Below are 25,000 nucleotides of genomic sequence, written 5' to 3' on the forward strand. Positions count from 1 at the left end.
GCAACTCAGCATTGCTATTTAATAAAATGACAAGCAGACATAGGACAGCTTCCAGCCAGAAAATGCAGTTCACTTTATGAGTTTTCAGAACTAAGACCACACTGTGTCAGTGAGTCACTTGACCTATGTTTTCATTAATAGAGCCACCTGTCTAAATTCCAAATGCTTCACATAGGAGTCACACAATGTTTAAAGGTCAATGATCAGGGAGAATCAAATGACAAGTGAATTATGTTTATATCCTTTTTTTTATGCTAGAAATTTCAGAAAACCAATATTTCTAGATAATAGTTGAAAAGCAAATTAAACTTTGCTTCTACTTTCAGAGCCCAGAATGGAGCACAGAGGTAGAGTGCTTGCCTTACATATAAGAGACACTGGATTCAATTTTAGACACTAGCAAAAAAAAAAAAAAAAAAAAAAAAGATAAAAAAGAAAAAGGAAAAAAAGATACTCTCTTCCTACTCTGCAGTCTCTTTCTATTTGATAAATATTTGGAGTAAGTTTACATGTAGATCTAAATATTAAAAAATACAATTTCATTTAAGATACAGTATGTTTTGTGATTCTGTACATAAAATAGTACTTTTTTTGAAAAAAGTAATATACTGAATACCTGCCTTAAAGGGATATACAATTATAAATCAAAAAGGCCAATTTGCATAGAGGCAGTGTTTACTTAAGGCAATTGAAATATTTATTGACTCTTGGTTAAAAGTAGATTGACAATGACATTAAAGAATAAAGTGTAATTTATTTGGTGCTACTTTGTGAATGCTTTTTAACTACAGAATATCTTACAATATCATTTACAATATATTTTAATACACAACTCAAATGTAAAATAACCTACAAAAATCACATGGCTATAAACAATGTACAATGATTAGACTTTTAAAAGAAAGAAAAGTAGCAATTAAGTCAGTTAAGGTGCAGTCACTTTTTCAAATAAAATATTAGCACCAGACCAGATGAAATGATCTAAAACTATGGGTCTTCTTAAACTTCTTAAATAACTAAATATAAACATTTTTCTCAAAGCACAATTATTAATTTGCCAAATCCATTCTACAGCAGTTAACTTTTTTTTGCACTTTTTCCCCATAAGGAAAAAGATGGAAGTAAAAACTTTCACAGAAGATGAAAATCAAACTAATAAACAAATCAAATTAAATGTCCTTCAGCAGTGAGTTCCAACTGATGCAAAAGTAGACATTTCCCGGCGTATGGTGCTAAAAGGTGAGAGCTCCAGCTCTGTAGTGTACTCGTTGTCATTGTCATCGCTGGTCACTGTCGAAGACTTTTGAATACACTCATCACAGCAGCAGCAGCAACACTCCATAAAGGCCCTACTGAAGGGTTTGCAAAGACAGAAAAGGAGGACGGGAGTGACACAGGACTTAAAAAAGAGCAAGAATTGGCTGATGATGTTGAGGAGGTCCATCGTCTGCTGGGAAACTCCTGTGGACATGTAGGCGGTAACAATATTGCAGATATTTTCAGGGATGATGCAAAATCCATATAAAATAGTCAAAGCCACCACTGTACAGTTCATCTGGCTTTCGAGCTGAATCTGTCGCTTATTCCCTCTTGTACAGGCTTTCTCTGCCTTGCGGATTTTCCTTGCAGTCACTAAGGAGCAGGTGATGGTGAAGAGCGTGGGCAAGCAGAAGTAACAGCCAAAGTACCACCAGAGCCTGGCGCTGTCGTAGGTGAGGGCTAACACATAGATGGTGTCGGGCAGATCAGAGGAGATCTTTATAAGGCAGCGTTCTGCAGGAGCTTGGCCATTGAACCCCAAATCTTCCTTGCTCAGCTGGCGGAGAACCACTTCTGGAAGTGCCAAGAGGAGGGCGCCCACCCAGATCACAGCAAGTTTGGCTGTCGTGGAAGAGCAGTTTTCGATCATTTCATAGTACATCTGAACATTGGTGGCGGCGCGGAAACGATCAATGCATAGTGCACAGAGGGTAAAGGTGGTGACCCCCAGAGAAGCAACCTGTGGGAGGAACACAGAATACATTTATTTACTGTAATGACCTGGGAAAGACCAAACAAGCAATAAAAATGGATTAGCAACAGAGAGAGAAAGCCTTAATAGATAACATAAAGTCTCCAAGAATTCAGGCATAGTGTAAATACTTGCCTCCAGGAGATCAACATAGGAATAAAGAGGTCAGCTGAAGTGATAGCACAGTGGTTAGGACATTTGCCTTGCATATGGAAGAGCCGAGTTTGATTCCTGGCATCTCATATGATCCCCCGAATGAGCCAGCAGTGATTTCTGAGCACAAAGCCAGGAATAACCCCTGATCACAGCGTGTGTGGCCCAAAACAAAACAAACAAAAGAAAGATAATTGAATGCATCTAATTTTCACTGTAGAAAGTTATGTTTTTCAGCAAGTAGCACAACTTGACAGCAAGTAGCACATGCAGTAAACACTAATGAGCTGCTTTTTTAGAAACAATAGTAGCATAGATCTCCTACGAGCAAGATTAAGTATTTGTATGTAATTTCCCAATGTATTCCATTAAGGAAGCAATTCTCCAGGAATCAAGCTTAATGAGAAAACAATTCCAAATAGGTTACTATCCCTGCCCTCTCTACATTCTGGGGTTTTCCAGAAGACTTTGACAACATGGGTGAAAGGTTTCAGTAAGTTTTCTTAGTGCTCGCAATCATAGAAATAGGAAACAGCCAAGGTATATGACTGAGCAATTGTTCAAAGATCCCCTTATGAATTGGATTTTCCCAAATAGACACACCACACACACACACACACACACACACACACACACACACACACACACACAGTGATATAGTAGAGAAACTTTGCACTAGGGGATATGGATTTTGATTTTGATATATGGGCAGTGGTCGTGAAGAGAAGAGCCAGAGAGAGGTGCTTGCTTTGCAAGGGGGGCAACTTTTGTTAGAATCCCTAGAACCATATATGCCACATATGGTCCCCCAAGCAGAAGGGCAAGAGCAATTCATTTCTGAGTATCCAAAAGACAAATGAAACAAAAAAGCAAATTAAACCAAAGAAAAGAGAAAGTAAAATCTAACCTGAATCCCAATTTACATTGGACTAGCATCCATATCACGAATGTAGCTCAATAAAACTTTGACTACAATTGCTGCTGGGAAGATAGTATACACTTAGGATAACCTGAGTGCTCATTTTCTGCAGGTCATTGCTCAGACCCTAGCATTTAACCATATATTTGGTTGGCTGAAAATTGCCAAGTGTGCCTCTCAGGGCTCTGAACACTTTTTCAGAGGCTTCCCTCCCTCACATGCAAACAAAAAAACAAACAAAATAAACCAAATGCAAATTTTTAAATCATACCAGGAAATTGGTAGAAATAATGTGGGTTTTAATACCAAGTCTCAGAATAATCCTATAAATCAAACTTCTAGGAAGATAAACTCATAATTAAAGCTCACAAGTGCAATAGATGTTGTGTCATTATAAATGTGCCAAAGGAAAAAAGTTACAAATAAAACATAAAAAGCATATTTATCATTAATTTATTCATCAAAAAATTGTAAACTACTAGATGCTGAAAAATATTAAAAAATAACCATAAAGTATTCAAAAATTAGCCAAATTTCTAATAATTTATTTATAGGAAAATTTTAGATAATAAAATTTTTTGATGTTGATCACATAAAATATTGTACTCAAGAAATAATGTCTCTGATGTGCATATTCTGTATATATGTACAGACATGTAAATAAACCAATAACTTGAAGTTAAGAGTAAAATATTTATATACTAGCCAGATACATCTTAATAGCAAAGCACATGCTTTGCATATAAACAGTTATGGATTCAATCCCTGAACAAAAGTTAAAAATAAATAAACATAAAAATCAGCCAATTCTGGGCCCGGAGAGATAGCACAGCGGTGTTTGCCTTGCAAGCAGCTGATCCAGGACCAAAGGTGGTTGGTTCGAATCCCGGTGTCCCATATGGTCCCCCATGCCTGCCAGGAGCTACTTCTGAGCAGACAGCCAGGAGTAACCCCTGAGCAATGCCGGGTGTGGCCCAAAAACCAAAAAAAAAAAAATCAGCCAATTAATCAAATAAAAAATGTCTAGCTTTTCTCATACCAAGGCTCTTCCAGGAATGTGAATGTGTGCTGCTCCTAATAGAAGCATATTACCACTCAACATTCTTTTAAATATTTATTGAGAATCATGCACACATACACTCTAATGGGAAACAAAATGCACATTCATTGATTATTGATATTGATCTATTGATATTGAGTAGACAAGATTTTCCTAAATAATAAAAAACTTAGAAAAGAAAAAGAGACTATTACTTCTTTCCAGAATGTCATAGTAAATATAAAGGGAACAAGACACAAAGTAAGGACAGCAATCATCTAAGGAATCACAGTTACTAAACTATCTAGAATGAAACTGCAGTAGTTTTCAGTGCAGTCAATATTGACTTATTTAGATAAAAACAATAAATAAAAGATAAGATTGGAGACTGAAAGAATGCCCCCAAGGAGAATGGAATACATTAGGCTGATTCCAGACACCTAGATCTGACTCATTCTCTATGCTGCCAACCAGGGAGATATAAAAGAAGTACAACCATTGAGGAGAAGGTGAGGGGAGAAAAATCTAGAAATTTTCAACTGATTTTTTTAGAATTCAAACAGATCATTTTGACAAGAGGAAAACCATTTGTCAGAACAATTTTAGCTCTCAAAACATTAGTTGTTTATCTACTACATTAAAGCTGTCACTACGCCCAGAACTATGGCAAGTTGCCTGTTGAATTCTGGAAGTTTTAACATTTAATATTGTCATCCCTTTATATATCCTGTATGTTACTAATTCTCTATTAATATTATATACGGTAAATAAGATTATTGTCTCCATAACCCTCCTTATAATTGGTAGTGCAAGTGTAAGGAATGAGTTAGAAAACTTATTGTAGTATATTAAAAGCAGAAATGAAGAAAAACTATGGCTACAAAAGCTTTAGATCAATGCACATCACTGTAACTAGCTGAGCTCATTATCATAACTCTACAAAACCTATGGAAATTTCTTCTAAGTATCAAAACAAGAATAATTTATTAGTCTTAGTTAATAAAGTTATTTTTACATCTAATTATTAACAATTAACTTTAGGGCCCGAAGAGATAGCACAGTGGCGTTTGCCTTGCAAGCAGCCGATCAGGACCAAAGGTGGTTGGTTCGAATCCCGGTGTCCCATATGGTCCCCCGTGCCTCCCAGGAGCTACTTCTGAGCAGACAGCCAGGAGTAATCCCTGAGCACCGCCGGGTGTGACCCAAAAACAAACAAACAAACAAAAAATTAACTTTAAAAGTAATGAGTTGCATTCCTTGTTGGAAATTTTGTATCTGTGTTGAAGATTGAAAAAATTTGTTTTGCACCTATTCTGGAGATTTAATATAATTCAGAAGTGTAAGTCCACAAAACTGTCTTAAGATCAGATTATTGCTTTTTAATGTCAAGGACTGCCAGAGTTGGAATGAAAAATCTGAGAAGTTGACATTTTATGAAGGTCTAAACCAAACACTATTAAGTGAAAATCACTTTTGTTTTGTAGATTTTTGAAAGTTTATATTCATCTATTAATCTTCTTATTCATTTCTGTGTAAGAATATGGAGCAAACACAAATAAGCCTCCAAACTTATTTTTGTTATCAAATAAGACACATACAAAATGCACAAAAGTTCAGCAAAACTTCTGTGCAGACTTCACTAAGGAGATTCTTATACATGTTTCTCTATCACAATATATTATGAGTGAGGTCACTATTTCTGTACTACACAAATTTATGCTTTGGAACTAGCGTGATAGTATAACAAGTAGTATAGCAGCTCATGCTTTGTATGAGCTGAACAGAATTTGTTCTATGGTATCTCATACGGTTCCCTGATCAACAGTAATAGTGATTTCTGAGTGCAAAACCAAGAGTAAGTCCTGAGCACCACTGGATGTGACCCCAAAACTAAGAAAATAAAGTTTGTTCTGTGCATTATTTAAGATAATTAACATTTCTATTAAGAGCTCAGTAGTATAATAATACAAGAGATTAGGAGAGGCAATCTCCAGAGGCTCATAACGTCTACTTATCCAATAGTTATCTATCATTACTTATAAAAGAAGCACAATACAGAAGATAGGAATGTTTCTATTATTATTCTACCTAATTTAAAATCTAGAGGTTCAAGCTCGGCACCAATTATTATAAAATCTAGGATTACAGAGCATTACACCAAAGGAAACACCAAATACATGGGGTAGGCATATATTAAGTTGGGTGTGTTAGATAGTCACTCCCTAGATAATATAAAGTATTCTGAACCTCCACTTTAATTAATTTTTGTATTGCTTTGTCAGGGAAAGAGATGCTTCACATATTCTATGTTTCAATAGGCATGTGTGTATTTATTGTCTCTGCACATGATGCTTCTTGAAATTTGTACTTTCATAATTTCCTACTTTCACTGAAATGTGTAGTGGTGTTCTCTCTGCCTTTGAAGAAGCCCATGTTCTCTCTTGAACATGTTACACTCTACTCTACCCCCACATTCCTCAGAATTCCTAAATACAGACCCAATTTTACTTGTAAAAAGTTGTCAAATTTTAGGTAACATTTATGTTTTTCAATACTTTCATAAATTCGTGTACACTGTGCTTTTATGAAGATATTAAATTCTCAGAAGCTTTAAGATATGTATTTATATATAATATATAATTAATATATAACCTATAATATATTATATTTAGTATATGATATATATTACCTCAAATCTTAACAAATCATATCCTAAAAAATCACAGATTGAAGATTTTGAATATACTTTTTAATAAGTAATAAGAATTCAATGGAAAGATGATAAACCAACCAGGAAGGTCAAATGAACCATAGAAAGATTTGCTGAAGGAGCCTATGAAGAAAATTGACTGTCCATATGCAGACAGCACTTACAACAGTTGCCAACAGCAACCACCTAATGTCAGTTCTAGATATACAAGATTTTATCCTCCTTCTGCTGCCACTGCCAACAGTGCAATTATTTCATGTGCTTTCCTCTAAATTTATTTATGCACTCAGTTTTATAATGGGAAATAGCAAGAAAAGTCTGAAGGTCCTGGGTAGTACTTTGCTAAATTATTTACACAATACTTTAAGACAATACACCTCAAGAATCAAATGATAAAAATATCTGGTTCCCACCTGGTGGACTAAATTTCTGCTTACTCAAATATGAGATATACCCATGTAATTAAAATTGCTAAATGCTTGGGTAGCAGGAAAAGATTTCTATCACAATTTTTAAACATACTTGTTTACATACAACTCATTAGGAATTCTACAAAGATGAATGGTGCAATTACAGGCAATTATAATTATGCATCATGAAGATAGAATCTTCTGCATTTAATGACCATATCTGACTGCTAAAATGAAATATCACTATAAAAATGCTCTTGGGTGTAAAACTGTTAAGATTGGCTTAGATGGGTAGTTCTTTGAAGTAACACCCTGAGAAATGAAATGACTAAGATGCAATTTTTTATTAAGTAAACTGCAATGAGGGAAATAATGGGCATGAACAAAACTAGAATTGTAAATACTTTTAATAGACAAGAACATACATTCTGGAAACTGAGATCAGAGAAAAGTTGAAAGCAACTTGCTTGAGAAAATAAGACATTGAGTCTGAAAGGTACTGATAACAAAAAGTAGTCAAAAGAAAATCAATGATAGTTTCCAACTACTTCCAACTATGGCAATGATAATTGGAACTATCATTCTGGACAAAAACTGGTGCTGAAAGGAAAGAATGAGATACGCATGGTACCTAATTGTTAATCAGTAATAATATTACAACCACAGTGTCTAAAAATAATTAAGGAAGTGAGAGAGAGAAAAAGAAAGAGAGAAGAAAATGTTTGCCACAGAGGAAGGCAGCTGAGAAGGCATAGGGAAGGACAGTTGGAAAACTAGGGACATTAGTGGCAGGAAATGTACTAGTGAAAGAAAGTGTATATTATATGGTTAAAGTTCAATCTTGAATTACTCTACAACTGTGAACAAAAACTTTATTATAAACAACCTAGTAACCACTATGTATAAGTAAAGTCATTTTAGAAAGGAGAATCATAATTAAAAAGGTTGAAGTATCTTTTCCTCAGATGGCAATGTTCTGCTCTTCTTTATGTTACAGTTTCTTTGGCTACTTCTGGTAAATATGCAGTGCAAGCAAGGAAACTTAGGGCAATTTAATTATCTGACATTGCTTCAAAAGCAATGCAGGAAAGAAAGTGTAGGAAAAGTTGAGCCCAGAGCAATCAAGGAGTGCGGGGAGTTGAAAACTTCAGTGTCAACATGTTCTCCCCACTATTTAATTTCTAGTTTAATGCAGACTTCTGGTCATGAATCTGACATGGTAATTAGTGTCATCACAATCACTATAGGACATTATCCCTATCATTCAAAATTATATAAAGAAAAGACTATATAGATACTTGATGAATATGGCTGATCTATGGCTATATGAACTTTTGTTTTATTGCTCAGAAGTTTGCTGTTAATAGAGAAAACATGTTTATGAGAATAAACTACACAGCTATGTCTTCTACCAAGCATTTTGCAAGACATTCTCATATGATTCTCAGTGAGAACATTGATGCGGATGGAGGAGTAAAAGACAAGTAAACTTCTAAACAAAAATTAATTTCATATCAAATTGAATTACAAATTAAGTACAATAAAATGGCAGACATACACTGGCTTTTATAAAATTGGGAAAGTTCTAACCAAAAACATGACAATTATGCACAAGCCTAACTTACACGTTTCCTTAAAAAGGTTCAAGTATATCTATTTATGTGCAGCTCATATATACAAGTAATCCTCCAAACAAGGGCATTACTGTTAAGAGAACCCATTCATTTGGGCGATGAATGACAATCTATTAAAAGTCTGAGGTTTCAGACCTAACAATCAAGCAGGGGAAAAACAGGAGGAACACAGGGGAGAGTTTCCTTTGAAACTCTCAATGACTTGAGTTTGTATGCCTTTGGCTTCCTCTTGAATTTTCCATACTTTTTCCCTCTGCAGCACTTCAGGGCAATTTCCCTATAAAAGATACTCTTTTGATCACCAGCAGGAAAAACATGATCTTCTCAGGGCCACTGTTTATCAGATTACTATGAATAAGATAGACCATTTTCCAAGATTTTCATTTTAGATTGCATACAAATTATATCTTGGCAGTGGTATACCTCCAGTAGAGTTTTAACTGCCCCCCTAAATAATTCAGAGATTTGCCCCCATCCTTTCAGCATATACACATACAGAACTTTTAAATAAGATATGTCTTTTTATGGCCATTATTCCAATGATAGAAAAGGTGCCTCACCTTTGTCAATACTGTGGACATTTAATCTGACATATTTTACATTCAAACCTTTAGGTCATAAATAAATGCCAACAATTCTCAGGCTTTTTCAGCTATGTTATTTCCAGTAATATAGGAAAAAATAATTTGAAGACATAACTGTTACTATTGCCTCATTATCTTACAATATGCCTCTTGACTTAGAGGTAGTAGAATGATCATACTTATTTTTAAAATTAAAACTATCATGTCATTACAAAGTTTGTCTTGATTCTATGTAAATCATTTATTTTTACAACTTCATCTCAACATAAATTGCCTATGAATTGCTATTCTGTTTTCAGTAGCACAGTAAAAGATTTTGTAGTAAAAATAATAACAATTATATTGTCTAAGTGGTAAAATTTAATTATGAATTTGTCAATTAAAATTTGATTCCTGATTAATTTATAATTAATTTAATTATGAATTCACTAATAATCATTGTGTAAAAATGCAATTGAAGGTAACTTAGCTTAATATTAAATCATCTATTGAAAAGACAGGTCTTAATAAATTCAATATTACATTTATTCCTGATAATTAATAATTCATTTCAAAATATAGCATTTTGCCCAAAGTCTACAGTTTCAATCCTTAGTAGTATTATTATGATGTTGCTAGTCAAACTTAAAGTAACCTGGAAACTCTACTGTTTACTTAGATATTCTAATGAATTCCGAAGTGAACAGTAAAGTTTACTTTTATGTTCCAAAATACAAGAAATACATTTTCACCTATTTGCACAATGAATGCCATTTTTTTTGTTAGGTGAAACTCAGCAAAAGAACTCTATATTTGTGTTTAGGTATATAAAGAAACCACATTTCATGACAAAATGCACCTCTTTGGAGGTGCGGGAAGTATTCACTCCTAGTAATGCTCCAGGCTTACTGGCTTTCTGCTCAAGGATCACTCTCGATTGTATTCAGGAGACCATATGGGATGCCAGGGATTGAATCCAGGTCAGCCTTGTGTAAGTCAAGTGCCCTAACAGCTGTCCTATATTTTCAGCCCCAAATTGCTCTCCTTTTTGAAACAAAATTTCATCCTTAGCTGCCTAAATAAAAGACAGTATGGTAATGATATCCAGAGACAAGTGGCAGGACAATCAGTCCATGGGAGGAAACTGGCTACAAAAATTGTAGAGATAGGTCCATTGTGACAATGATAGTTAGAACTGCACATTCTGGACAAGAACTGAGTGCTGAAAGAGAATAAATTGACATGCATTGCACTTCTTTGTTCACAATAGTGCAAACCACAATGTCAAAAAGGAGAGAGAAGGGAGAGAGAGGAGAGAGAGAAAGAGAGAGTGCAAGCAAAATTACTGTTCTAGGCAGGGTTGAGGTATGGGTGGCAAATCAAGGGCATTGGTGGTGGGAAAGGTGCACTGGTAAAAGGTAGTATACATTCTATGCTTAAACCCCAACTGTGAACAATTTAATAACCACAGTGCTTAAATAAAGCAATTATGCTGAAGAAAGGAAAAAAACAGAAAGAAAAGAAAAAAAGAAAAGAAAAGAAGAGAAAAAAAGAAAAGAAAAGAAAAGAAAAGAAAAGAAAAGAAAAGAAAAGAAAATCACTCAGGTCAGAGCAGTACAGCAGCTAAAGTATTTACCTTGTGTGCAGCTAACTGGGTTTGGTCCTCAGCATACCATATTGCCCCCCCCCCATCAGAAGTAATATCTGAGCACAGAGCCAGGAGTAAGCACTGCTGGGTATGACCCCCCCCAAAAAAAACACTCTCCCTTCAATTTTCATAGAAAGACACATATCTAAATCTCACACTTTGCTTTACATAATTTATCAGATATTTTTCTATCTGTAAATATGTTTAAATAAAGAAAAAGGTAAAGGCTGTAAGAGGTAAAGGCAAAGGCAGCAGGTAAAGAAGTGATGAGAGGGAGTAAAAATACTGACGCCTAATACTGTCAGAAACCTAATAAAAATGACTCATCTCAGACAGGGATTGAATTACTGACCTTGGACTTATTAATGCTATGAATTGCATATGTGATGATAGATAAAACTGAAAACACTGTAAACTAAAAAAACTGAGAAAATCCTTTCTCAAGAATATGACTGTGTCTGTGTTTTATGGAAGCTATATAGAAAGTCTCTATACCAACTCTGCAAACAAAAAGCTCTTATATTTGAGACTGCATTCTACTTTGAAATTTTCAGTAAGATCGTCATTATTGGCATGAAGAAGAAGATGCTTATGAGAATATTTAAGGACTAGTCTTGGAAAAAAAGCTTAGTTAATGATGAGGCATTGCCAGGTCAATTTTAGGAAGCAAAATGACAGGAAGATCCTGGAGAATGGAAGCAGAAATGATGCCAGAAACCAAATCACTGCAGAGCAGCTTGCTCAGATGCCTCCTCCCACAGATCACATCCCAGTATGATACTTTCAATGTGTCACTGTTATTTGCAATTGCTGCACATAACAAAAATATTAAATAAGGTGTAATATGTCTATGAAAGCCCATGTAGTATAGAAACAAAGGACAAGGCAAACTTTCACTTACTTGGCTTGAATAGGCTCATAAGCCCTGGTCCACCTTATTTTTGCAGACAAGCATCCTTCCTTTATCATTCTTTGAAGAGTTTGATTGACATTATTGTACATTTTAGTAGCTTTTGGGACATCAAGATATTTTCATTTGATTGTGTGCTTGAGAAATTAGCTGACTTTTTGGTATATTCCATTCTTTATGGGAAAATGGTTTTTTTTCCCCTACTCTATAATAGGATCTAAAGTGTCTCCTTTGTCAGTTTTTCCTCTAGATTCCCTAGATGCAAATTTAACAACAAGTGTCCTTTTGAAAATTTCAGAAGAAAAGGACTTGACTTAATGTACTGTTAATGTACTACTAAATAAAACATTCACTTAAGTAAAATTTTAAAAATTGATTTACTTAATGTCTGAAAGCTAATAAGAACAGATAATTGCAAAGTAAGAAGTACTATATGAGACATTGATACCAGTATTATTTCCAAAGGTTTCAAAAATTGTCCCTTGGGTAAAATCATCATGTCAATTATCTTTATTTGGGGGATAGACTTGGGCCACATCCAGTTGCGCTCAGAACTTATAGCTGGCTCCTTGCTCAGTAAACATTTCCGGTGAAGCTTAGGAAATTATAGATAAAGCCTGGAAGCAAAGCAGGGTTGGGCTTTTGCAAGGCAATTATTATACTACACTATACTATATGTACTATATTATACTATACTATACTATACTATACTATACTATACTATACTATACTAATGTACTATCCTATACTAACTCTGGTTCATCAATTATTATTATGGACTCCATATTCAAGGAAATAGAGAGAAAAACAATGATTAAAAACTTTTATAGTTGCTACTTTTCACCATAATTCTTTGTGCACAGAATTTATGAAAATCAAGAGTATTATTGAAAAAGAAATCAAGCAAAGTTTTCATATAAATTTATCTTCAGTTATAAAGAAGTACAATTGTAGCTGCCATGCTTGAACTTTTGTAACACCTTGCTTAAACCTCTATATAGCATTTAGAGCATTGTTTTATTTTTCTATAACTTTAATAGCTGTAATTCATGTTTTTCAACTCTGAAAGCTTTTTCCCTTTCAGTCTCTTCCTCTTCTATCCTGTCGACTCCCAATAGTATCAAGTGAAGAATACAAGTCCAATAAATGTTTTATGAATGAATGGATAGTGAATAGATGAATGAATGATGACATATATGGAAAAAGACTGCAAAAATAATTAATTATTCAAGTTGTTCTTTTATTGGTTATTAGATGCTACTGTCTCATATATATGCTTAAAATAGAATGGCAACTAGTATCTTTAGAAGGAAAAGAGGGTCACTGTTTCTGTTTTTCTACTTCGCTGACTTTTTGCGGGGGCACACTCTGTGATGATCAGGGGTTACTCCTGGCTATGCACTCAGAAATTGTTCCTGGCTTGGAGGACTAAATAGGGCTCTGGGGGATAGAACCACAGTCCATTCTCGGTCAGCCACATGCAAGGCAAACACTATGACATTGCTCCAGTCCCTTCACTGACTTTTTTAAAGAATGATACTGTTATATTATTATAATCAATAGCTAAGGGAATGACTTAAATTTTACAGTGGAATATTATAAAACTTTTATTTTTCAGCAATATACACGAATGGAATCTAAACTTTGGTTAGTTTTGTTTGCAATTTGGGGGCTACTTCAAGTGACACTCAGAAGCCAACTCTGTACTTAGAGAATTAAGAATTAAGGTACTTCTCCTAGGTGTCAGAATATAGTGAGGAGTATTCAAATCAAGTGGAAGAGGGTAACATTAATTACAGAAGACTGATTACAACAACAGTGATGGAACAGAACTTCTAGAACTGTAGAGAAACTCTATCCTAGACTTCGTCCTATGACTTGTGAAAATACCAAAATCTCCAGTTAGAGGCCTGATTCTATCATCCACAACTGAGCAGAAAGTTTCCTGGCACCATAAAAAAAAAACATTGGGGTGTAAAAATATGTGTGTACAGAGCCTGTAGTTGTCCCCATGACAGTATGCTTCAAGGGCAGAGAAGCCCTATATCTCTTAGGCCCAGGGAATTCCCTTTCTAATGTCCCCAGTCCTTACTATGCCTATGCAAAAATAAAAAATAAATAAATAAAAAACACAAAACCTTGTCACACCAGCCTCCTTCCTTTTTTTTTTCATTCTTGTGGTTATTATTTGGTATATGCTTTTGTTGCTGTTGTTTTGTAGTTGTTCGTTTTGGTTTCTTCGTTTTTTTTTGGGGGGGGGAGAAGGGTGTTTTTATATTTTTCTTCTGTTTTACCTTTCTTCTTTTAAATTGATATTTATAACCTCTAGATGAACTCCCCCCATTGTTTTACTTTTTTCTTTTTGGTTTTAAACAGAACCTATAATTTGAATCATCTTGTTCTGCCTCATGGGGGAAAATGAATGGCACCAGGACCAAAAGGTCATATGAACATTGAGTAGAAATAAAAAAATTATCAGATTTAAACACCAAACCCCAAGCCAATGTCAATAGAACTGATATTAAATCTAAAACAAGCTATACCCAGAGGGAACCAGTTACACTAGCAGTCCAGGGGGCAGAGGAGGAAGATGTAGGATGCATGCTAGGAACAAGGGTAGAGGGAGGACAACACTGGTGGTTCGAATGCCCCTGATTCATTGTCATTATATACCTTAAATATTACTGTGAAATATTCATAATTCACTTTAGTCACAATAAAAATTATTTAAGAAAAAGAATGAAGGTGCTTCAAAAACTATGATCACCTCTAGTGTGATCCAGGCAGTCAGTATCAACTAGAGTTGATATATGTATTTAAAGCACATTAATTTCTCTCCAGATTATATATTCAGAACTCAAATGTGTTTTACAAGAAAGTATTTTATATTTTCCCCTTTTTCTGCTGTAATTATCAGATAAATATTGCTGTTAGAATGAAAATGTAGAAAATCATTAGAAAATGATTGATCAATGGAAAGAAATAAAATATTTGCTAAGCATCATTCTATTTTCTCTGGAGTATTATAACTACCTTTCAAATTGCTCATAAAAAGTGTATCAATTTAGAAGACCATCAGAATACCCCTAAAAGTTAATTTGCAACTTAAGCAAATACGTCATCTCCCTTGATAAATAAATGCACTTTTGATGAATGTAGGGATTCTAAGAGAAATCTGTGTAGAACATATAACTTTGTAGTAATATCACCTTTAGCTTCTAATAGTCCTCTTACATGTCAGCTAATTACCATTTAAGCCATTTATTTTACATTGTTTAAAACAATGTCCTGAAAGTTTTAGGAAAATTTGGCTCTTCATCAGAAAAGATCCTAGGACCAAGACAATACAGCTTGTATGGCATTTGCCTTACATGCTGCTGATCCAGGTTAGATCTCCAGTACCCCATATGGTCATCCAAAATCTACAGGAGTGATACCTGAACACCTGTTCAAACACAGGTTTTCCAAAACAAACAAAACAAAAAACAAACAAACAAAAGCAAAATCGAACATAAAAGATCCTAGACTAGTAACAATTCAACCAGAATTTCTAAATAAATAGACTTACTTGACCCACCTCTTGCCAATTACAAAACAGGTATAGTTGTTATATTCAATGCCTGAATTATTTATTTTGATCACGCAGTCCTCAAACTATGGCCCACGGGCAACATATTGTATTTGTATTTGTTTTGTTTCTTCATTGCAAAATAAGATATATGCAGTGTGCATAAGAATTCGTTCATAAGCTTTGTTTTTACTATTGTCATACTGTCCAATGGTCTGAGGGATAGTGAACTGGCCCCCTGTTTAAAAAGTTTGAGGATCCCTGCTTAGATCATTAAGAAAATGGTGTGTTTTCTAATAAGGACTTAATACAATTCACACCCAAACTCCAACAGAAATCTATCTATGTAGTCCCCAATTTCAGATATAAATTTTTTTCAGAGTGAACATCTGATAAACTAGATTAAAGTATTGTGGCTATTATGATACCTCTGTCCATAGTAACTCCCCTTTTTTCCTAGTCTACTTTCTACCATCTGTCTGTCCTTGATCACAATGAAACATTTTATTATCCACAAAGATATCATAATTATAAAAAGGAGGGAATAAGTTATCAACTTTAAGAGTTCTAAATATATGACCACTCATAGAACTATTAAATATGATGAAACTCACAGTTTAGTTATAGACCCTGCCATATGGATAGTCTCCCTGGCCTTATGTCAACATAATAAGATAAAAAGAATAGTTAAATGCAAATTTCAAAAATCCATTAAATCTGTAAAATAATTGAATACTTTCTTTCTACATAAATCTAATTATTCCCTAAAATCTGTTACTTCCTTTATATAATACCAATACTCAAGTTGTAAGGGGAAAGGGATTGAGAGGGAAAAAAAAACATAGGAGAGAAAAATTTATAAAGATCAATATAAATCAACTGCAAGTGACTGTTTTAAGACTAAAACATAAAGCAAATAATAAATAATTTATTATAAATAATAAATAATTTATTATAAATCAAGGGGGTATGATTAAAAGAAAAGTAGGAATAGGGCCAGAGAGAAAGCACAGTGGGTAGGGAGTTTGCCTTGAACAAGGCACATCAGAGTTGGATCCTCTGCATCCCATCTGTTCTTCTGAGCCCACTAGGAGTAATTCTTGAGCACAGAACCAGGAGTAACCCCTGATTATCAGTGTATCTGGCCTAAAAACAATAAAATAGGAAGAATATCAAACAAATAAATAAATATAGGAAAGTTAAAAAGTGATGTAAAGTATAAGTCTACATAATAAAAAGGGATATAATGTCTAGTGAGTTTTATATATTTGTGGTTAAAAGCAAAAAGACTTGGAAGAGAAGTAGATTTTGAAAAAAGTTGAAATAAATAACTTTAGTAATTTTTTACATTGTCCTTCAATGTCCTAAAACACTAGTTTTAAGTATGTAAAATGTAACATATATCTATTTGATAATTAAAATATAAAATATAGTTCTCTCAGATTATTGAAATTATAAATTTAATATGCTATTTATTATGCATTTTATTTTTAATTTATAAAAAATACAATGAAATTTAAGAACAGAATTATAATTTTCAAACATGTTATGGATTATGTTTAATGAGGTTAATATTTTAACCTTTCTAGTAAACAAAAATGTTCTTTTTAAGATGACAGGGAGGCAGAAATAAAAAGCAAATATTCACTTTACATACTTTTTTCAGACAGACATCATTTGTCTAATAAAGTGAGCATCTATAGCATGTACTGTTACTAAATGGCCTGCTTGCCATTAACTACATCTTTTCTTCTCTATGTGCTTTTTGCTGAGTTTCATATTTTATCTTTAAAATTAGGAAACAGGGGCCAGAGAGATAGTACAGTACTCGGGCATTTGCCTTGTATGCAACCAATCAGGGACAGTCTTGGGTTCGATCCCTGGCATCCCATATGGTTCCTCGAGCCTGCCAGGAGTGATTTCTGAATACAGAGCCAGGAGTAACCCCAGAGCACCACTGGGTGTGATCCAAAAACCAAATAAATAAAAAAAATACAAGTTCAGGATAAAAATAATTAATTAATTAAATAAAAATTAGGAAGCTGGATTAGAATGTGGTCCTGTTCTTTGAAAATTATAAAGCACGAGAGAAGAGCAATAGCATAGTGGGTAGGGTATTTGCCTTTTATGTGGCTGACACAGGTTTGATTCCTGGCATTCCAGATAGTTCCCCAAGAACTTCCAGGAGTAATTTCTAAGTGCAAAAGCAGGATTAATCACTGAGCACAGGGTATGGCCCAAGAATAAATAAATAAAATAAAAAGCAAAGATAATAAAAAGTCCAAAGCTGTGCTAGTGCTGTTAAATTTCCCAACTTAGATTGCTTCCCAAAAAGTGCTTTAGAAATTGAATACTCCATGATCCCAGTTGCGAGCACCATTGGTGGAATCTTTCTCTGAGATCTGCTCTTGACCAAAGGTACCCATTCAGCTCAAAATCATACTTTCTTGGGGCTGAAGTGATATCACAACGGTAGGGCATTTGCCTTGCATGCCGCTGACCTGGGATGGACTCAGGTGCAATCCCCAGCATCCCATATGGTTTCCCAAACTTTCCAAAAGCTATTTCTGAGAGCAGAGAGGAATAATCCCTGTGCACCACTGGGTATGTCTCAAAACAAAAACAGAAACCAAATAAAAAATTATACTCTCTTTCTATAAACAAGTTGTAGTCAATGATGAGTGCATTTCAAGATAATAAATGCTGGAACTTCTTGCCTCAATCAGACAAGACTGCAAGGCTACTCCAGTAACTCTCTTTGGTGTCAGCTGACTGTTCATGGCATCTGCAACTATTTATCTAGGAATATTTTTTTATCATGGATGTTAGAGATATTGACTCCCTCTCAGTTCTCTAACAATGGAAATGCTACCATTGGTACTGGCATAATGACAATATTACAATATATTTACATTGAGCTGTATTTTTATTCTTATATTAGGATAATGGAGATATACTACTTCTAATAACTAAACTCACAAAGCATGCTAATAGAATATACTTATTTCTAAAAGACTATAATTAGGTAAAGCCAGAAATTATTGGGCATGACTAGAGAATTAGTTTTTACACTCAGTAAAAATGTGTAAGAATCTCATTTTTTAAGAAAATAAAGTAAATTTATCTTTTCTTCCACAAAACTTTGATTTTAGAGAAAAAAATTAGTGCTAATAATTAAAAAAAAATTTAAGGGCCAAAGAGGTGGTGCAGTGGTAGGGCATTTGCCTTGTTCACAGCTAACCTAGAATGGACCTCAGTTCAATCTCCCAGCATCCCAGATGGTCCCTCAAGCCAGGAGTGATTTCTGAGTGTATAGCCAGGAATAACCCCTAAGTATCACCAGGTGTGGCCTTCAAAAATATATTTATAAAGATGAAAAGGTATATAGAGCAAAGATTAACAACTGATGTTTAATATTAAGGATTTAAAAAGAAAAAACAAAATATTCCTTAAGAATTAAATTGAGTGCCAGAGCAATAGCACAGCAGGTAGGGCATTTGCCTTGCACATGGACAACGCAAATTTGACCCCTGGCATCCCATACGGTGCCCCAAGCCTGCCAGGAGCAATTTCTGAGTGCAGAGACAGGAGTATCTCATGAGCATCTCTGTGTATGTGGGGGGGGGGGGTCCAAAAAAACACCAACAAAAAGAAAAAAGAGAGAAAAAAGGAAAAGAAAGAGTATTAAATCGAAAAACTGGAATACAAATTAAACCTACAAAATTAGAGAGAAAAGTAAAGCACAAGTTTCTAAAAACACTGAACTCATAAAACAGTTTTTCAAATTCTTTGATCATTTTCTGAATTTGATAAAGATGAATTTTAAAAAAGATTTTTAAGGAAATTCATAACTTTTCCTTATTATTTCTTTTCTCTATGCTCCTTATGGTTTTTCCTTCAACTAATGTTTCTGTGTGTTTAATGCATTTGAGAGAAGACAATTCTTTTCTGATGTGCTTTACTCTCACTTTATTGTTTACTTCATTTTTTTCTGAGATACTCATTTCTTCTGCACTATTTAAACAAAAAGAGATCTTAAACTTACAATTGATCTCAAAAGAGCAATTTGTAAACACATAAATTCTGACATCAATTCATCTATAATTTTAAAAAATAAACTGTGTACCAAATAAATCAAATGTTCCAGAACTACTTGGAGCTTGGCAACAAGAGAAAGTCTGGATCCTAGTAAAGTAGCAACAGCTGATTTAGCAAGCAGAGAATGATTCTGCATCTGCTCCCTGCCAGCATAACAGAGGGTCTTATTTACTATCTCTTGCCTTGGTCCATCTAAGTAAGTACTATTTGCTGTTTACTTTGCTCCCTAACTTTAGCCCTTGAACAATGTTGAACATAATGTCACTGGCCTTGGTGCCAGACAGGATCAGGGGCTCCAGAATATTTACAGTTTCTCTTCTTCAGTTTCCATAAATGAAATGGGCAGTCTGAATGAAGGAAATCAAGGGCCAGCTGGCTAAAAACACAACTGGCAGTAAAGCACTTGGGCCACTTCCAAGACCTGCTGTTTAAAGAGAGACCTTTAAAGAACAAATTCCAGCTATCAGAATAGAGTCTCAGGATACAAGCAACAAGATGAAACAGAAAAAATTTCCCCTGAAAGACTTTTCTCTCAAAGTCTGGAACTTATTACATGTACCTTCTTTTAAGAAGTGTTCTCAACTGAGTCAATCTTAAAATAGTCAATCCCTTATGCCTGTAACAAGCACCAAATATATAGTATATGCTTAAAGAATGTTAACTAAATTCTGTACCATCATGGCAAAAGTCTAATTTTTGCTTAACACCATCCAAACTAAATAAATAAAAGTATTAAGCAAGTGAGAAAGTAAAAGCAAAACAAGAAATGACATACTTAAATAGAATAGTATGGCACACAACCAAAAACATTTAAGCTAAATTGAGAGGTTACAAATATATTATGAAGTCAACTGTTGGATTCCCTTTGATTACTCCAATTTTTATGTTCAATAAAAGTGTGACAAATTCTGTTCCAAAATGTGATAATATTCTAAACAATGATTGGAATATTAGATAAAAGTTTCAGAAGTAATTTAATTCTTTCTAAATTTTGATCATGCCAACCATGGACTGATTGTTTATTAACCATTGAAACTGATCAATGCTAAATTAATCAGAAATGCATATAGCACCCAAAAATACATATAAAACCCTACTCAGAGAGATCTATTTTAAGTAGAAATAATTATATATTAGGAAATCAAGTCATTTTCATAATTAGAGTCAAATAGGTTTGAGAGTGATCAAGCTGATACCTTTCCCTCCCCCCCATATGCACATGAGACTATTGATCCATAGAAATGCATAAATTATTAAGGAGAGATGTGGAGAATGAACCCACAAAAAAGTGAAGGGGTGCAGGCAGAGGCCGCCACAGCAGTTCTATCTGACACATTTCTGAACTTGTCCATAACTTGAGACCCCACCCACTCCCCAACTTATTACCTCGATATAGGGTACAATCTTGCATGAGAAGTCTTCCAGCAGCCACTTCTTAGTCAGCTCATGGAAGATGACGAGTGGAAGGCAGAAGAAGATGATGAGAAAGTCCCAAAAGGCCAGGTTAGCCAAGAGGGAGTTGGAGATGCTCCGCATGTAGTAGTTGTGACATACGATGCACATCACCGCCAGGTTACCAATGATACCGGTACCAAAGATAACCACCGACAGACACATGACTGCATAGGCTCCATATGACTCCTGGGTCAGCGGATAGAATGGGTTCTTCAATCTCAAACGCCTGTTCGTGCTGTTTCCCTGATGGGGACGGCCCAATTCGTGGACTTCTTCCTCCGAAGACCCATTCTGAGCTAAAGCTCGTCCCGGGGGTGCAAATGTGCGCCCGGCTTCATAACCCGCAGGTGCATTGACCGTCTTAACTGGGGGATCATGGTGGGACTGAAGTCTCCCAACTCTCCTGGGCCAATAATAAAGGTCACTAACGCCGGGTTCTGTCCTCACACTCTGCACCTGGCTGTTCCCAGACATGCCAGCGCTTTGGTCCTCCTTCTTGTCCTCTGAAATCTGAAGGTAGAGTTGGAGAGCTGCGGGGTGCACTCTTCCCAAAGCTGCGGGAAACTCCTGACCCCGGGCATCTTTCCACTTCCAGGGGCCAGGAGTCCTAGTTGGTGGTCCTGAGGGCTCAATTGCCGCCGCCGCCACCCCTCTGACGGCGCCGGGGTCACTACCCCTGGCGGCCTGGTGGCCCCATAAGGGCGCAGCGCGCGCCATCGCCTCCTGCCGCTCTTCCCGCGGCCCATGGCTTCGCAGAACATCTCTCGCAGAATAAACCGGTCCCCAAGCGTCCTTGCTGCGGCGCTGGATCCGTGTGGATGAACAGCTTCGCCCTAGACAAGTTTCATTCCTTGTGCCCGGGGCGGCTCCGAGGGCTGAAGCAGCAGAAAACTTGAGCAGCAAGAGTAGCAGCAGCCGTGAGGTGCGGACCAAGGGCACACCCGGTGCCCGCATGATTGGGCGAGGAAGCACCTGTCTGCCGGCTGCTCCGTTGACAACCGACACCTGCTGCCTAAGTTGCCTCTCTCGGAGTTGGACTCATGTCACATACTCACCCGGCGGCGACGGGACTGGAGAGGACGCACGATGGGGGAACGGATCTTTTCTGCACGCGGGGCGGGGAGGGGAACCTTTGCGCTCAAAGGTCCTTCTTCAAGCCGAGCTCTGGGCATTTCTCAGCCAGTTGCAGCCCCCAGCCTGTGCCCCAAGGTTCTCTAGCTGACCTTGAAAAGTTGCAACCAACGCCCCAAGTGCTGGTCAATGTTGCGACCAGGGAGAAGCGCCTGGGCAGCAAGCCACGTCCACCCGCTTTAGGTGGCAACAGTTTCGCTGCCTCTTTCCATCTTCTAGACTCGAATCGACCCAGTTGTCAGCCGAGGTCTTGGCAGAAAAGAAAAAAGAAAATACTAGCTCCTGTCCTTTTTGGTGACAGCGAGCCACAATCCAGCTCCACCCTGTCGCTGCAAAACAGGTTGCCACGCTGATGCGCCCCGGGAAACTCTGGCCCCGCTTAGCTCCGGGGAGTCTCCAGTTCGGCGAGATTCGAACCCCGCCGGTCACTGTCAAAGTTCCTTCTCCTCCAACTCAACTTAGCCAAAGGGGGGCGGCGCGGGCTGCTGGGCGGCGTATCCCCGAGAAGCAGGGCTTGGACGGTGGAGGAGGGGAGAACGGGCGCCGCCTCCCCGGTGCTAGGTGCTGGCGGGCGCCGGAGCTGGTGCAAGCGACCAAGGACGCTGCTAGCCCGGGAAGGAGTGGGTGGGTGCCTGGAACAGCCTCGAGCTAGGCGGTGCACGGCCGGGAAGGGGGTGGCAGCCCGGCCTCTCCCCCAGCTACCCTCCCAGCCGGCGAGACCTAGTGATCTGCTCCTCCTCGCCTCCTCCCCCTCTCCTCTTCCTCCTTGGAAAGAGGCTGTTGGATGGCGAGACGAGACGGGATCCCCTGGTGGTTTACGACTCACTAAACCTACACATGTTTCATTCAAGCCCTTTGTAGCAGGCTTTCAGGGATAGGGGTGGCCAGCAACGAAGAGCTAGGGCGGAGGCGCTGAGCCTGCGCGGCTCGCAGCGGCTGGGGATGGGCGGGACACGTTTGTTCCCCCACATGTCAGGACCAGCCAGACCGGTCCAGAGCCCAGGGGCTCAGTGGAAGGGCAGAGACCTGAGCCCCACCTGGGGGTGGGGAGACTCAGGGACAGGCTTCGGGTTCCCTGGGATTCCCTCAGATTAGATGCTCACCTCCTTAGGTGGACCAGAGAACCCCCCAGAGGAAGAAGGACGGATGCACCGAGGTCATACATCAGCAAATGAGCAGTTCAGGGAGTGGAAGGCAAAGAGAATGCTCTCAGCCTGCACTGATCTCTCCTCATCTGGGGTTGCTTAGAACCCAGAGCACAATGCAAGTTGTTTTGGTTGATGAAATAGTGGGAGGGCAATTGGGCGTGTGTGTGTGTGTGTGTGTGTGTGTGTGTGTGTGTGTGTGTGTGTGTGTGTGTGTGTGTGTGTGTGTGTGTGTGTGTACTCATTGGCCAAACCTTTCTTTTTTTATTTTTAAAATATTTCTGTTGCTTTATAAATTACTTGAAACCTTAGGGTTTTTTTTCTGTGATTGGCCAAGCCTTTCTAATAAAATGAAATGTTGAGAAGTGGCAGGCAAATTGATGAAAGAAGGTGATAAAGAAAGACATATTCACCTTCTGAGATGAAAAGAACATTTAGAGAGATAAGAGAAAATGCAATGAAAAATGATGCCAATCATTGATAGTTAGCTTTGTAGCCTAAAAAATGCCCACATCCTAATACCCTTGAAAACGTTACCTTGTAATGCTAAAGGGACCCTGCAGTTGTATTTTAATTAAGTATCTTGTGCTGGGGAGAATCTTGTGGAAAGGGTTCGTGGGAATCACAAAGATGCCTCTAAGAGCCAGGCAGAAGGATCACAGAGAAGTGGGATTATGAGCCAATGCTGCCAGCTCTCTCTAAAAGATGGAAAAGGCATGGAAACAGCCTTGGCACCTTTTTTAGACTCTGAGCCTTCAAGCTATGTAATAATGTTCTGCTGCTTTAAATCACAAATTGAATAGTAATTTATTGCAGCAGCAAGAATAAACAAATAATCTAATTTATCTGAAAATGTAGACAACAGAAACAATTTTACAGTAATATATATACTGTAATATATGAAAACATTTCCATAAGATTATTATCTTACTGATCCTATTTTAATCAATTATTATACCCACCTTAGGGTGTGACCTGGTGATAGTATATTGGGTTATTATTATTATTATATTGGATTATTATTCGGCTCCCACCCTAGAGTGGTACCTAATTCTTGTCAATAAAAAGCAAGGTTCTGAGGAAAGCTGGGGCTTTTTCTTCAGCCTTATCCACTGAATAACTCTGATATCTCCTGAAGCCTGACTGCCTGTGACTTTTCTACTGGCCGCTATCTGAGCTGGAGGAGAGAGACCTCATCCTCCATCCCAACATCATCCAGCCCCATTCAGGGCTGACCTGCAACATATACTACCAAGAATAGATGAGAGAGATAGCTCTAAGTACAAATCTCATGTCTACTGTGGATCTACAGACCCCCACTTTAATCTTGGGTGCCTCATGGTCTCTTTGTATCACAAGATAGTGTCCTTTTGACCCATGCCACCTCCACACCCTTCACACACCCCAAGAAATAACAAACAATTATTTCATAGAAATCTAAGTAAAGCTATAGGAGTAAATAACTCAAAGCATTTTTTTAACTCAACACAATTATCAAGATCTATCAAAAGAAAATTCTAGCTTATACAAATCCTAAGGAATAAATATGCAGGAATAAATATACATAAAATAACTACTAATAATCTAATTCATTTTGTGAAGTCAA

At 36.9% G+C, this 25,000-nt stretch overlaps 1 protein-coding gene across 1 annotated transcript; it reads right to left on the reverse strand.

The window, feature by feature from the left end:
* Nucleotides 1–734: 734 nt before the first annotated feature.
* Nucleotides 735–23,057, reverse strand: GPR37 (G protein-coupled receptor 37). The gene is made up of 2 exons (XM_049771062.1): nt 21,050–23,057; nt 735–1,999 (listed from the first exon to the last, which is right to left on the reverse strand). Exons 1-2 carry the CDS (start codon nt 22,070–22,072, stop codon nt 1,181–1,183), a joined length of 1,842 nt encoding a protein of 613 aa, XP_049627019.1. The 5' UTR covers nt 22,073–23,057; the 3' UTR covers nt 735–1,180.
* Nucleotides 23,058–25,000: the final 1,943 nt, after the last annotated feature.

The sequence above is a fragment of the Suncus etruscus genome, chromosome 1, assembly GCF_024139225.1.
Source record: "Suncus etruscus isolate mSunEtr1 chromosome 1, mSunEtr1.pri.cur, whole genome shotgun sequence".
Lineage (NCBI taxonomy): Eukaryota > Metazoa > Chordata > Mammalia > Eulipotyphla > Soricidae > Suncus > Suncus etruscus.